This window comes from Galeopterus variegatus, unplaced genomic scaffold (genome assembly GCF_000696425.1).
Source record: "Galeopterus variegatus unplaced genomic scaffold, G_variegatus-3.0.2 Scaffold229, whole genome shotgun sequence".
In the NCBI taxonomy this organism is placed as follows: Eukaryota; Metazoa; Chordata; class Mammalia; order Dermoptera; family Cynocephalidae; genus Galeopterus; species Galeopterus variegatus.
In genome coordinates, this window is record NW_007726340.1 from 280,156 (window position 1) to 295,587 (window position 15,432).

The window sequence follows — 15,432 nt, forward strand, 5'->3', positions numbered from 1 at the left end:
AAAAAAAAAAAAAAAAAAAAAAAAAAAAAAGATAGTGTTCCCCTTGATGTTGGCTGGCTCTGTATCCATTGAGAATATGAGGGCCCAAGCAAAGAACCTCTTGTCTTTGACGTTATTGGGGACATGGATCCCACTCAATGAATTGCCCAGACCATGTTCTTGTTTGCCTATGTGAACCCCTTACTTAGCTCCCCTTGCTCTCCTTACTGTGACCCACATGTCCCCCAGTCCCGCAGCTCTGGCCCTTACCCGTCCCCCGCCCACTCCCGCCCAGCATCTCTAACCGTTCTTTGCTAGATAGGTACAGCCTTCTCCTTCTGAATGTCTTTCTAGTTCTCCAAAATTCCGCTCTCTGGAAGCCCTGGTCCTTCATGTAAGCTGTTTCTTCTTCTGGAAACTACTTCGACCCACCCCTAATGCCCCCCAAAAGAAAAAACAAATCAGTTGATAAAATTTGGTGATTTCTGCCTCTTCTTCAGGTCGCATATGAAATGCGACTATGTGTTTCCATCATCCGTGTGCTTTCACCACTGCAGATGTCACTCTATCGTTTAGTAACTGGCTTAGTGTCTGTCTTCCCACTAGACAGTAAGTGCCTCGAGGGCAGAGAAGAGCTTTATGCACATCCCATCCCCAGGACTTATCACACATGCTGGAACATGATCAGTAGTCACCAAAGTTTCTTCTTTTTTTTTTTTTCCTTTTTGTCTTTTTTCGTGACCGGTAACGGGATCGCAACCCTCGGTGTCGCGCCCGTACTGCGACCATCAACGGGATCGCAACGCTCAGTGTCGCGCCCGCACCGCACTCAACCAGTGAGTAGACCGGTCTCTATATGGGATCCGAACCCTCGGCAGGAGCGCTGTCGCGCTCCCAAGCGCCGCACTCTACTGAGTGCGCCACTGGGCCGGCCCCAAAGTTTCTTCTAAGACTGAAGTTTCCCGTCTAGGTGTCAACCCTTCCTTCAGGAGAGCCCCTGTCTAAAACATGCCCCCACATATCTAATCTGAGGCCTGACAGCCCCTGGGCTCCTTTTGTCCTTCTCCTGTCTATTTTTCTGCATACCTGTTTTGAGCAATTTTAGTGGTTCGTTCTCTGCCCCTTCATTCATCCCAGTCCCTTCTAGTTTTTTCTTATTCAGATACAGAAGTGGGCCTGGCCAGCAAAGCACAAAAAAGGATTTCCCTCGAAGGAAACCCAGCTGTCCCAGTAGTTGTGAAGGTTCAGCCCTGGGCTGTCAGTTTCTGCCCCAAGTCGGTTCTTCTGCCCCAGCTCTCTGGTTGGGCCATGTGTTAGAGCACTCACCAGGCCCGTCACCTCGTTGTCCTCTGCTGGCACTTCCTGCTGATGTGGGAAGACCCTTCCCCCAACACTGAGTCAGAGCTCTTAGAGATTTTCTCAGCTTCTTGCAGGGCCTGGCTTGTAGACATGCTGCCCAGCTTCTGCATTGGAAAACCCAATGGATGTAGTCTAGATACTTAGGTCCAGACCAGAGAGAGGAAAGGACGCCTCCAGACCCATGTCTAACCTGCTGTTTGAACATGACTAGGACAGCATGTAAAGTAGGGAAATTAAAAAGTATGAGGGGGGTATAAACCTCTTATTTTGGTGTTGAATGTTTGAATCAGTGTTATGATTTCAGAGGAAGGTGGTAAAACCATGCCATAAGACAGCATCATCTTGGTGGTCAGATCTGATTGCTTCTTTCCAAAAATATTTAAACTCCATGAAAACAGAAATGTTTGTGTGTTTTTTTCACTGTTGTATCCCAAGTGCCTAGAACAGTGCCTGGCATATGGTAGACAAACAAATATTTTTGTGAGAAAACCATTTGGGCCTTAGTTTAGTAAGTGCAACTATGGAGTGCAATTTTGGGCCCTCCATCTTTAAGTATGAATGATAGCAAATGTGATTTATGGAGAAAACTGATGTGATGTGGAAAACATAAAAATAATATATTTGGAATAAAACTAGATGCTGTCTCTCTGTTACCCTTCCCTGCTCTGTGCAGATACACCAAGTTCTCCTGAAATTTCATAGTATATTTGAATAAATGAAATTTTAACTTAAGCTTAGGGTTTTTTTGTTTTTTGTTTTTTAAGATCAAACTATTTAATGAATCTCCTTTTCCTCCATGTGCTGAGTCATTATTTCCAATAAGTAACTTCAGTTAGAGTCTGAAGGGTTTTACTACCCAATGAATGTGTGAAACAATGAACGAATGAATGAGTGAAGGTTTGTATTTGTCACAGATGTGAGGGACTTGAGTTACAGTTTATAGCTTCCAAAGTGTGACCTATTTGTTCTTTATTAGTTGAAGGAATTTGCATAATTCCTTAAGAAGTGCTATTGGCTTTTAATCCCTCCAGGATAAAAGAAGAGAATATGTTTACGGTTTCATGTAAGATTTTATTCAAGTTATTTTCAAAAGAAAACACGGGACACAGATTTTTCCCCTCTTAAAGGAAATGTTTGGAGTTCCATTGAATAAACAGCAAGCTGGTTAATTAGGTTAATTAATTGGAAAGAGGGATGGAAATGCTCCTGGGAGGTCTGCGGCCTGCCTGCTCACCACATACGCACATGCACACGCACCTACACCCCTTCTTAAAGGCATCAGAGTCTTGCTTGAAATGGGTCTCTGGCCTTATCTGGTTCAGACACCAACTTTAGATATGGGTACATTGTGCTGGCATGGGGGTGGCACTGGTGATAGGGGTGGCATGAGGGAGCATGCTTACATGTTAAAGCAGGAGGTGCTGGGAAATCATGTCAGGTCACACAGTCTGCAGTTCTGTGATGCGCCTGATCAGACATGTCCCTGGGCTTGGGGATTGGTGGAGGCATGGCCAGCATGTCCTGTTCCTCCCTCACCCCTGGAGATCAGCTGCTCTCCTGCCCAGCTTTAATCAGACGCTGTTGATTATACAATGTAGAGAAAGGCAGACCTCGAATGGTGATAGGAAAATCAAGACAATCAGTCAGCATTAGCAGTAATGATATAAGCTGGTCTTGTTACTTCCTGCACCCACTGTCTCAACATTATTTTAAACTGCCTGTTTGAAAAATCTTTCTTACAGAAAGGAAGAGGTTTTATCAGAATGTCAGCATCACACAGGGTGAAGGTAAGTGTCTGAAATTTTGACTGCCTGTTTTTTGTTTTTTTTTTTTTGTGAATGCTTGGAAACATTTTTCATCTCCAGCCACTTCACTGGTGAGATTAGCCTTCCCACTTTTGTCAGACATGTTTCTGTGAGGGACTCAGAGTTGTCTTTGCACCAATTCAAGTGGCTAAATATAGGAATGGTCACTCGATTCCACTTAACAATCCCTGAGAGTTTTTCATTTGATCTTTCAAGGAGGCTTTGAGATAAACCTCGACCACAGGAAGTTGAAAACTCCCCAAGCCAAGCTCTTTACCGTCCCCAGCGAGGCCCTGGCCATCGCGGTGGCCACTGAATGGGACTCCCAGCAGGATACCATCAAGTTCTACACCATGCATCTGGTAACAAGTTCACAGTGCAGACCTACACCCTGATACCCAGCCGGGCTTCCTAGAGTACTTGGCAAAAATTTAGAATCCTTTCCAAATTCTGACAAGGCCCTGGGGGTGGGCTCCAGCCCCACTCGCCTCCTCTCAGTCAGTGAGTGTGCCAAACTCTTGACCATCTGGCCTGGCCACCTGCTTTTTCCTCTGCCAGGAATACCATACTGGATGGCCGGTTCTGCCTCTGGTCTCAGGACAGATGTTGCCTTTGCTGACTGCCTGGCTTTCTTATTTTCTATTACAGCAGCTGGCCACGTGTTTTGTCAGCACTTAGTTTGTAATTGTCTGTTTTATGTTTGCACGTTTATTATCTGTCTCCTCCGCTGCCTGCTAAGCATCAGGTAGCTCCCTGTCTCTTTTACTCACCAGTGTCTAGACAGCCCCTAGCAGGAAGTTCAGTTGGCACTCAGTAAGTGTTGGTTGAATGCAGGAGCAGTGGAGGCAGATGGGTGAGGTGGGGAAGACTCCCCACAGAGTCCACCTCCTCATCCACACAGAGGTGGCTCACTGCGGCTCTTGGGCAGACGGGGGAAGGAAGGGGAAGGAAGGACTCTTCAGGTCCAGCCTCTGCGGCTCCCAGCCTGTAACCTTGGGTGAGTTGCTGCCCCTTTCTCGGCCCTGTGTGACCCATCTGTAAAAAGTGAGTGAAAATAGAATGCACCTTAGGGAACTGTGGTCAGGATTAGGTGAGATGGTGCACAGAAAGCCCTTAGTGTGGTCCGCCACAGGGTGGGCACTCAGTCAATACAGGACTTAGTTGCTGTCATCGTGGTTGTTGCTGCACTCAACCTTGATGCACAGACCCAGGTGGGCTTCCTTTCAACATCACAGCCTGCTGAGGTGCCGGCCTGCCCCTTGACTATCTGATGAAATTTGAGTGACTATCTTACAAGTTAATAGCTAGAGTAACCTATGCAACCATTACTGACAAGGCAAATCTGGAAAAAGAATCCTGAGCCCAGTATGGATGATTTGTTTCCTTGCTTAGGTGTTAAGGGAGCCAGATGGTAAAAACTTTTCAGTCAGATTCGAGTTCTATTACTGTTTACCTGTCTTATTTCTGTAATTTGATGATGTATTGAACCTCTCTGGGCCTCAGTTTCCACATCTCTGAGATGGGTGTAATAGTAGCACCTACTCTAAAGTGTTATTGTGAAGATTAAATTAAACATGGCAGAGCCTGGTAGTAAAAAGTATGAGACTCTGGGGAAGTTCAGTAATCCTAGGACTATGGTGAGACTCCCATGAGCCCCGCATGCATGTGCGCACAGCATTTCACATGGAGCTGGATGTAGTGCACTCTCAGTAGTGTGCTCCTGTAGTTGTGAAGACACCCTGGGTCAAGGGCTTCGGTGTGGTGTTGTCTGGGTCTCACCCTGTTGCTGTGTGTTAGATGCAGTGTCCTCAGGAAAGCTGGGCTTTTGCCTGAGCCCAGCAGGTGGTGACAGGGTGCTTTCTGCCTTTTGATTCAGACCACATTGTGCAACACATCCTTGGACAATCCAACACAGAGAAACAAGGATCAGCTAATCCGGGCAACTGTGAAGTTTCTGGACACTGACACCATCTGGTAATTGACATTGAGATGGGCATTCCCCTTGGACTGAGTGAGTCCCTTGGGCTATTTTGCCTCATTTGCCCAGATGGTTATCGGTGGAAGAAGAGGCAGAGCCTTTGCCATTAACTCACAGGAAGGGAAGGCAGCCTACTTACATGGGCAGTCAGTTGCTCTGCAGATCCCATGGAGGACGACTTCTCAGGCTGCAGCAGTGTCAGAGCACTGGGTTCTCTTCTTCTCCAGCCCAGCAGCTGCCCCTTGGACTGGGGTGGGCTGGGGAAAGGGGTGCTGATATCAGCTCTTGCAGGCTCCAGGACCACAGGGGTCACTTGCCAAACCCCATCGGGGCCTCATACCCTGTACTTCCTCCACTGGCACATTCTCACCGAGGCATCCTTGTCATTACAGATGTTGATATTTAGGAACTGGCCTCCTCCAGTTCTGGATTCTCCTTTCATGTCTGTGCTCTTTGGCTAATTGGTCAGTGATAGTGAAGGGAAGTTAAGGAAACAGCTGAAGTGTTTGAGCAGCACCATGCCTGTTGCCTCAAGAGTGTTCTAGATCCTGAGTCATCTCACAGATGACACAGGAGTGGAGGAAGGCGGGGAGGAAAGTCCATCCACTTGTCTGCTCCTCCCAGCAGCCCAGCTTTTCCTGCATGCTCATGACCTCTCTTCTGCCCTCTGCTTACACCAGACGGTGGCTTTCCATGGTGCCCACCTGGGTTTCTGTCCCATGAAACCTTGCAGCTCAGTTCCCCTCAACTGACTTGTCCCTGTGTCTCTTGGTCAAAACAAGTGGCACAGTCTGGCCTCTAGGTTGGTCCCCTCAGGTCAGGTGTCCAAGCTAGCAGCTGCATGTATAGCCAAGAAGTGGGTTGGGCTCCTGAGGAGTAAACAGGCAATTTTGTCTGTGGCCAGGGGCACTGTCTCTTGGAAGCGGTGAGGGTAGGAGTGCAATGACTGAGCTTCTGGCACAGCATTCACACTCAGCATCCTAGCATCCAGTGGGTATGGATACGGGGGTGCAGGTATTTGACTGGATCTGCTTTAGAACGGCACTGACACAGTGCTGCAAGCTTGGATCTGTCAAATATTGGGGGGAATTTAGGGCAGTGGTCCTCAAACTCAAGCCTAGAGTCCCCTGGAAAGTATGTTAAAACACAGATCTCTGGGCCCTACCTCCAGAGGCTCTGATTTATATAGGTGTGGGATGTGGCCTAAGAATGTGTATTTCTAACAAGTTCCCGGGTAATGCTGAGGCTGCTGGCCCCCGGGCCACTGCTTTAGGACAAAAGGCTTGTGGGGCTGGGATGGTGGTGAAGTGTTTGCCTTTGCCTTTTGTGTTTTCCCTTTTCGGTCACTGAATAAAGGAATTGCATTTTTTTATTAATGAAGTTTTTTTGGTTGATTTTTACAATAAATTAGCTACAGGGTGGAAGAGCCAGAGACATTAGTGGAACTTCAAAAGAATGAGTGGGATCCAATCATAGAATGGGCCGAGAAAAGGTAAGATGCACAGCCCTGCAGAAAACATTGACTGGGCAGTGTTGGGCAGGATGTTGGGGTCAAGGGACCCCTCTGAACAACCAAAGCCCTAAGCCAGTCAGCTCTCTGAATTCAGAGCACCCTTGGGATTTGACTCCCCTCAGATGTTGGAAAAAATGCTCCTCAAATTCATTTCAGCCACCATGCACTGAGCACCTGCTATCAGTACACACTGTGATGAGTGTAGGGGCAGCTCTGTGTCCTTAGGAAAGCACCAGCATTCCTAGGCTACCCTCCTCCTGCGGGTCAGTGCAGCAGTATTGGATTGAGTCCCAGATCTTCCATTATTAGCTGTGTGACTTTGGGCTAATGAGTTGATGTCTCTGAGCTTCAGTTTCCTTGTCTGTAAATGGGGTTAATAATCCTTACCTCTCAGGGTGCTGGAAGGAGTAAATGAATGGATGTATGGAAAGTGCTTAGCATCCTGCTTAGCAACAGTAAAGGCTCAAATTTGGCAGTTATTTTTATCTTCATCACAATTACTGTGCTATTAAATAAAATCACAGAACAGCATGTGTGCTATGTACTCACATGGAGAAAAGCCTGGATAGCTTCCTGAAAAATTATAGGTAGTGTCCTATGGATGTGTAGCTTCTAGGAACTGATGATTCCCAATATGTTTCCTTAACCGGAAGACTCTTTTGAGACACTGAACGGACTACAAATGTGGTGGCAAAATAAATTCAATTTTATTTTATTCTAAGGGAAATTTGGAAGGACTGGCTTTCATAATACAACCTTGACCACAGTATTTTGTAAGCTTATAAGGAGTATTTTTGCTATAGCATTTTTCACAAAAGTGACATCCATCAATCCATCTCATCTATTAATTAATTAATTAATCTTTTATTTGGGTTGGCTTCTTTCCTTTTTTTCCCCTTGGGTTGGGATGGAGTACATTCTGTCCCATTTATTTGCTACATGTTTCCTGAGTGCTTACATTGTGCTCACATCTTCAGGTTTTAAAGAAAAAAGCATGGCCAGTGCTCTCAGGATCAAATAAAATGTAACGACTATAATACTGTATGAGAAATATGAAGATACAATGTCAGTTTGGATTCTAATGAAATACAGCAATAATTAAGGTGTCTGGAGATCTTTGCTATGGTATAAAATTGTCAGGTTTTTGTGGCAGTTGAGATATCGTGTCCTTAATAGTTTACAGAAAAACTAGGCCATTTTCTATGTTCAATTTGTACTATTAGAAATTTCAGCAAGAATATTTTTTAAATAATAGAAAATATCAGTGATTTATGAAAGAAAATTGCAAAAATTGTTTTTACCCCATTATATTTTTCCTGTGTTTTCTGTAGTTATGATTGTTCTTGAAAATGTATCTTCTCTTTGAAGCCAGCTTGTGTCCCATAGATCACAGACCAAAACAATGTCTTGTATATTGTAGAGGCTTGATAAATGTTTGAAGAAATGGATTATATAGACCTATACAAACATTGTTTTAAGGAAAACATTTCATTTAAAAGAAATCTTTTATGGCCTCAAATGTGAAAAACTTTTTTAGAAGCTTTAAAAAGTAGGTAGCTCACACTTTTTTTTTTTTTTCCTTTTTGTCTTTTTTTCGTGACCGGCAACGGATCGCAACCCTCAGTGTCGTGCCCGTACCGGACCGGGACCGGCAACGGGATCACAACCCTCGGTGTTGCGCCCGCACCTCGCTCAGCCAGTGAGCGGGAACCGGTCTGTATGTGGGATCCGAACCCTCGGCGGGAGCGCCGCCACGCTCCCAAGCGGCGCACTGTAGCAGTGCGCCACTGGGCCGGCCCATGTAGCTCACACTTTTGATGGAGATTCAGGCAAATGAATTAGCATTTTAGGAAGCTGCATGTAACTGAGCCCCTGCTCACGTGACTCATCAACCATGCCTTCATTCAGGGCAGTTTCTTAGTCCTCCAGGTTTGCTCTTGGGGGACAGAAAACTAGGTCAGGAGGCCAGTGTTCACAGTGGCAGTTCCTTCCAGAGTCCCTAAGATTAGCTCCTTGTCCATGTGCCCTGAAGGGGAACACACACGCTCAGCAGGTTTGGTCATTGTTTCCAGTCAAACGCTACGCTGCTCTTGGGCCGTGGCACAACAGGGACATGCTAAAGCCTTTTCCTTTCAGATACGGAGTGGAGATTGGCTCCTCCACCAGCATAATGGGACCCAGCGTCCCTGCCAAGACTCGAGAGGTGCTTGTCAGCCACCTGGCGTCTTACAATATGTGGGCCCTACAAGGTGTGCATGGAGCTTCCTGTGGGCCTGGGGGTTCGGTGTGATACACGTGGGTATCTGAAACCTGTATTCTCCCCTCCCTAGGCGCTCTGAGTGGAGAGCCACCAGAGCACTCTAGGGGTAGCTCTGAGCATGGGGCTGGTGGCTCTAATGCTAACCCTTTTACTCAGCACTCCAGGCACACACTGTTCCAGCAGAAGTCTCAAGCTCAAGTCTCATTGGCCTTTCTTGGCTCACAAACCCATCTGTGAACCAATCACTGGGTTGCACGTGGGGGCAGATGCTCTGATTGGCTAGGTACAGGTCACGTGCCCACCAGGGAAGAGCCAAGGATGATCATCCCTAAGGAAGACCAGAGAGCTCATTCAGAAGAGTGGTTTGAATGCCAGATGGGCCCTAAGGCATTCTCCTCCTCCTGGTGCCTTTGCACCGCTCACTCCTGTTCTCTGCTGGGGGTGCAGGGACTCACAAGGGGGTGGGTTGTAGCAGCTGCCCTGTTTGGGGTCCTGACTTGGCTTGTGTACCCACAGGGATTGAGTTTGTAGTGGCCCAGCTCAAGTCCATGGTGCTGACCTTGGGTCTGATTGACCTGCGCCTGACGGTAGAGCAGGCTGTGCTGCTGTCACGCCTGGAGGAGGAGTACCAGGTGAGGCACCTCAGGTCCCTGCCCCAGCCCTTCCTAATTCACACCAGTGTAGGGGTCAAGGGGATGGCCAACCCATCTGAAATATTTTATGTAAACTAAGGATCAATGAAAGCATTGTAAATAATCAAAAAAAATAACAATGCTAAGTGCTACCGCTGCATTCCAGCACGATGCCCAGCACTCCATTCACCATCTCAACAGCCTAGTCAGGTGGGGGCTGTGGTGATCCCCATTTTACAAAGAAGTAAACTGAAGCACAGGGTCACCTCCAGAAGATGTTCCAGCCAGGGTCTGAAGCCAAGTCTGGGTGACTGTAGGGCCCAGCTCCTCAGCCCCCCTCTGCACGTGGATGTTCATGGGCAGATAAAGACCGTTTGGGCCTGATGTGCACCGCAGAACAGACCCTGCTGAGATCACTGAGAACTCGTTTGTGCCTTCACTCCCTGACTTTTCATCTGGCTGGCAGAAGAGCAGAAGGCAGCTGCTGTTTGTGCACAGGTTTTGATTTAGTGGGCTCAGAATCAAGGTTGTGCTGCACTGTCGTTTGCATTTTTCAACTCCGAAAATTATGGCACTCTTTGCTGCTGTTGTTATTCCTCCAGCCTCAGGTTAATTGCTGTTATGAGTTAGTTCCTAGTATGATAAAAACCTTTTTATAATGTCAGTAGTTCCCAAGTCTCTCTAGTCTTCTGCTCTGGAAAATGCCAGGGAAAAAACTTTCTCTACAGCAAAGGAGACTGGCTATTCTCTGGCTGTCAGAACCGATTAATGACATGGGAAGGGGGTGACTTGTGGGGGTTGTGGAAACCTGGCTTCCGGTCTGGGCTCTGCTTCTGACTGTGGGACCAAAGCCAGGTCTGAACTTTGGTTTCAGTCCTCCACAGAGTGAGTAATAACCTGGATTATGAATGTGATGATATAAAATGAAAGTATAAAATGCTCTTCAGAGACATATTAGAGTTGTCCAGATTGAGACTGGCAGCCTGGAAATGCAGACAGCTTGTGTGGTGTGGTAGAGTCTCAGTTCTTGGATGAGCTGGGGCAGCCAGGCCAGGCCTCCTGGGCCCTTGGCCAGGGAGGAGCCAGCAGAATCAGGTTGGAATCACACTGATGTCCAGACAGCCTCTGTGTGTCCAGGAGTTCCTCCTTGTTTTTAGAGTCGCAGAGAGAAAATCTGCAACTTGCTCCCCGTGTACAGATCAGAGGCCTCTGCGGTGCTGCAGCTCCGCTTGGAGTCAAAACTAAAGCCGCTGTGTGGCCTTGCTCAATTTATTTATTCTCCCACATGAGGCACTTGCAACCCTGCATGGCAAGGCAGCTTATAGAGGGTGACAGTTTACAGGCTGTCGCATGCTGGCCTTCTGGTAGCAAGAAGTGTGGGAGAAGGGATGGCCCAAGGGTCAGGCCCCCTCTGAGGAGACACATGTATGGTTTTGGGGCTCAGCCTGCCCAGCAGTGGGTGGCCACTAGCCTTGGCCTAGACTGCACCCCTCCCAGACCATCCACACCCCAGAGAGCACAGGTACCTGTTCTGTCTACCACGTGTTCTCACCTGCTGCCCTCCCATTCCTGTGTGTTTCATGTGTTTTGGAAAGATCGAAGCCTGTTGCTCTCAGACCAGCCACTAGAATGGACTGTGGCTCTGGCCCGCAGGCAACCAGTCTCTGGCCACTGGCCCAGCAGCTTCTTTCCCTCCCCTCAGATCCAGAAGTGGGGCAACATTGAGTGGGCCCACGACTACGAGCTGCAGGAGCTGCGGGCCCGCACTGCTGCTGGCACCCTTTTTGTCCACCTCTGCTCTGAAAGCACCACGGTCAAGCACAAGCTCCTGCAGGAGTGAGGCCTGGGCAGTGCATGCCCAGCAGGACAGAGGCTGCACAGCCACAGCTTTCCTGGCCTGTGGAGCTCAGCCTTGCTCAGCGATGCCAAGAAGCCCCCGAGACACAGTGCGGTTGTCCAGAGTTCAGCCTGATTCCAACCCAGGTGCCACTGGCCAGGCCAGCAGCGAATGAGGGGGACAAGCTGTACCAGTGACTTTCTCTTGACCCTGATTTTATTAAATATTTCTCCATCCTGGAAATATGTGAAGCTCTGTTTTCATGTGCGCCTCCGCTTTTCTCCATTCTTCTTGTTTCTCTAGGTGTCACCAAGGTCAAACGGCTTATCTCCTATGGCACATCTTGATATCTGCTTCCTATGGTTGGGAACCTCACGCTGGGGAAACAGTTATGTCATCAACAGACAACTGTATTTGTGTTCTTCAGCCCTTAGCCTGAGGCTTTTTTTTCCTGGTTTTTAATCAAAACTATTTTTTGCAAGTGAGTCCTTGTAGGAGTAACCTGGTTGTTTCTATTTGTTCTTACTGTTCTAGAAAGAATGATTTACTCTTGAAATTAGAAAATATAAATTGTTTCTGTGTTAAAAGCCCGAGCAGGCCTGGAAAGGTCACCTGACATGCAAGTTTCTACTCATTTCCCACATGGGAGTCCTGAGAATCCTCTTGATGTGGCCACCTCCACGGTCCTAGGAGGCAGGTGCTGCTTTCTGGTGCCAGGCCCAGTGAAAGGGCAGTAGGGAGAGAGTGGGTCTTGGGCAGTAAAGGCTTTCTGAGCCCCGTGGCCTCACATGCCTGAGTACAAAATGTCATCGCCCCCAGGTACCGGGCACTGACCACATGCTGGGTGCCTCTCCACGCTTCTCACACCCTGTCCCCTGAACCCCTCAAGGGCACTCTGAACAGGTACTGTCACAGATGAAGCCCAGGCTGCAGAGGTGATGTGGTGGAGCTGGGATGCCCAGCCTGCACTGTTCACTTCTGGACCATCCTCAGGTCCCTGCAGCCAGGCTGTGACAGCTTGCATAAGCTGCAGCCAGCGCTGTGGTGGGAGCCATGTCTCCTCCTGCTTCCCTGCTCCTCAGCACCCAGAGGAGAGAAGGCTCAGCCCCCCTTGGCTCCCTTTGCCTGTGGTGGCAGCCTGCTCAGGGCACAGCTGACGTTATGCCACAGCCAGGAGTCTCGTCAATGGCTGGCCCCTCTTGTAGACTGTTCTCGTAGACTGGCCAAGGACCATCTCAATCTTTTTCTCCTGTTCATATATGAACATGAATTCTGATTTTTTTTTTTTTTTTGGTGAATAGGGGAAAGGTAACATAAGTCCTTTATTTTTCTGTACATTTGGAAGTGTTTCCAGGGGTGGGGGAAGAGTAGTGTTAGGGGGGTGGGGGGCTGAGAAACTCCCAGTAGCTGTCCTAGGCGGCGGGAGGTGTGTATGCACCGTCCTCCTGGTGGGCTGTGCTGTGCTGTGAAGGGGGTGCTGTGGCTTATCCACACTAATCAATGATATCGCCACATTCCAGATTGTCCAGTTCGCTCTGTATGTGGTCGATGTATTGACTGATCTCCTTCACCCGCTTGCGGTTCCTCATGATCTCATCGTTGTGGATCTGAGGAGGGAAACCAAAGCCCAACATCTTTAGATCAGATAATTGGATAGTATCTTTTACTGACTCCAGTTTGAGGGAAAGGAAAATAGTTCTTTGAAATCTGCATAGTGTACATCCCTCATCCACTTCAGAGCCTCCCTGTGTTCTGCTGTTCTCTATATATTTGGGGTAGGAGTTAGAAAAACGATGAAGCGTGTAGGTTTTATTGTCTCTGGGCAACATTGTCGTCAGTGTGCAGTCTACAGTCCCTAATTTTCTTCATTTCATTCCTTATTGAAAATAGTGTACTCTACCTAGGGGAGATTTCCATGTTCTCTCTGGCTGAGAAAAAGTGGTACAGCCTGCTAGAGTGGGTTAGCCATTACTCACCTTGTCTACTAAATGTGTACACCAAGAGTTGATCCTGGTCACCAGCTCATCTTCTCGGTTGTCAATCTTCAGCAGGTGGATGTCATGTGATGCCCCGACAGCATTAACAATCGTGTCTTTGTCAACAAAAAGCTGGTGGATGGGTGAAAAGGACCCTATGAGAATGTGTGTCATTACACACTGAGCACAGAGTCAGAGAGCTGAATAGAAAAGGAACACCTGCATGTTAGAGTCCCCTGCTGTGCAGGCCGCACCCAGTGGAGGGCCCACCTGTGTGACAAGTGCACTTTGTGCCAGCTTATCCTCAGCTGACAACTGCCTCCCTGGCCTGAGCAGTGGCAGGTGTTACGGAGAAATGGCCAACCAGGGTGTCACTTTGCAGTCCTTGCTGGGAGCATGTTTTCTCCAGGGAGAAGGCAGATGGCTGCCCAGGGGTGACCTCACACAGGACATCTGTTCTCACAGTGCTGCTCTCAGTTGCTGTCACATCTGACTTGCCCACAACCTCCGCCAGCCGGTGGGAAGTGTGAGGCCGGCTGAGGGTTTTGAGACAGTGGGTCCTGCAAACTGAGGGTGTTCTCCCACAGTTGTCTCCCCACTACCTCTTACGTCAACAAAATCAAACCTTGGATTCCATTTGGGGTCTCCTCTGGCCTTCTCTTGTTCCGGACCTTGTTTGCTGCCTTGTAAAAAGCTGTTAAAAACACCCTCGAATAGGCCTGGCTGGTTCTAGGTATTGACACTGTGGCTGTTATGTGCCTGGAATGCTTGAAAACCAAGCAGAGGAAGGCCGCTGAAGCACTCAGGAAGCAGCTGCTTCTGCTTTGAAGCGGAGGTACTTTGTGATGCCAAGGACGGCAGAGGACCTAGACTTTCTATATAGTAAAGGGAACTGCAAGTGGAAGGTATACTTGTTTTTCTTTTTCTTTTTTCTTTTCTATAGTAGCAGTTAACTTAATGGTGTCTAAAATATGTTCTGTAGAATCTTGAGAAGTTAATATTTCTGCAAAAAAGAGTATTCTTTGGTTAAATACATTTGGGAAAGCTGGCACACCCCTGGACCCTTCCGAAGATTCATAGGGCACGAAGTATTCTGGAGGTTCTGCAAAGTCCTGTGGAAAATAAACCTTTTAAACTTTGTCTCCCTTGGTTTTCCAATTTATTCCACCACAGACTCCTTTCCAGACTAATGCCTGTTAATGTCTTGTGGGATGCTGCTTTTCCACAGAATCCCATGTGGGAAAAGCCAGGTTCGCTGATATGTGGAATGGGGTATCTAGGGGACCAGTTAACACAGTCACATGGGAGGAATGACAAGAAGTTATTAGGTTCTTTCTCTGTGTGTACAAGGTCTCAGGCCAGCCTCTGGGAAGGGTTCAAAGATATGTAAAACATGCCCACAATGAGCCTCGGGCAGCGTGCTCAGGAGTGGGCATCCCAGTTATTTTAGAAATAGCCACGACCATGACATCGACCCGTCGTGAGAAGGTTCTCACTCTTCATTCTAAAAAGTGGGTTGTTGCTGATCTCTTAAGCCAGGCAGAGAAATCATCCCCCTCAGTATTTTAATATATAGTAAAGAGCTTCGGAAGATGTGAGACGCAAGAGAAACTGAAGTTTGCATAGAAACATATGAGGTAGAATTGGTTATGAAAAACTGACATTTGTAAAATACAAACAAAAGGGATCTGGTTTAAAGAAATTATATAAAAATGCAGTTGCAAGTTGTCTCTGGACTTCAGGTGGCCTAGAGTGGTGGCTACTTCAGTTTTCCCTCTTAGGATGGTACTTACAGGTAGAATATTCTGGATTCCTTCAGTTTGAAAGCACTAGGTGGAAGGAGGGACTGTACAAAGCCCTTGAGGAGCAACGGCTGCTCCTGCCTCCCTAGCTGTCCCACCCTGTTCTCTGGTCCTCAAAGGACTTCACAGAGGTGGCTCTTGCAGCTGTAAAGTCACATTTCTTTCAAAGCAACTTCTTTTTTTCTTTTTTTTAGAAAAAGATGACCGGTAAGGGAATCCTAACCCTTGACTTGGTGTTGTCAGCACCACGCTCAGCCAGTGAGCTAACCGGCCATCCCTATATAGGGATCC

General features: G+C 47.7%; 2 protein-coding genes across 4 annotated transcripts in view; one reads left to right on the forward strand and one right to left on the reverse strand.

Moving 5' to 3' along the window:
• ATPAF2 (ATP synthase mitochondrial F1 complex assembly factor 2) overlaps window positions 1-11,606 on the forward strand; it is a 17,436-nt gene extending 5,830 nt beyond the window's left edge. The window contains exons 2-8 of one of the 3 annotated variants that reach the window (XM_008566226.1): window positions 3,081-3,125; window positions 3,360-3,505; window positions 5,020-5,117; window positions 6,533-6,613; window positions 8,771-8,883; window positions 9,411-9,526; window positions 11,229-11,606. In XM_008566226.1, the coding sequence (XP_008564448.1) occupies window positions 3,081-3,125; window positions 3,360-3,505; window positions 5,020-5,117; window positions 6,533-6,613; window positions 8,771-8,883; window positions 9,411-9,526; window positions 11,229-11,366 (737 nt within the window). In that variant the 3' untranslated portion in view covers window positions 11,367-11,606. Of the gene's footprint in view, window positions 1-3,080; window positions 3,126-3,359; window positions 3,506-5,019; window positions 5,118-6,532; window positions 6,614-8,770; window positions 8,884-9,050; window positions 9,527-11,228 lie in introns of those variants that run through there. The other 2 variants (XM_008566227.1, XM_008566228.1) reach the window with 2 other exon arrangements.
• A 1,111-nt stretch (window positions 11,607-12,717) lies between these two features.
• Window positions 12,718-15,432, reverse strand: part of LRRC48 (leucine rich repeat containing 48) — a 33,074-nt gene continuing 30,359 nt past the window's right edge. Inside the window, exons 11-12 of the mRNA XM_008566241.1 lie at window positions 13,340-13,471; window positions 12,718-12,970 (exon numbers count right to left, since the gene is read on the reverse strand). Coding sequence (XP_008564463.1) covers window positions 12,857-12,970; window positions 13,340-13,471 — 246 coding nt within the window. The 3' untranslated portion in view covers window positions 12,718-12,856. The remainder of the gene's footprint in view (window positions 12,971-13,339; window positions 13,472-15,432) is intronic.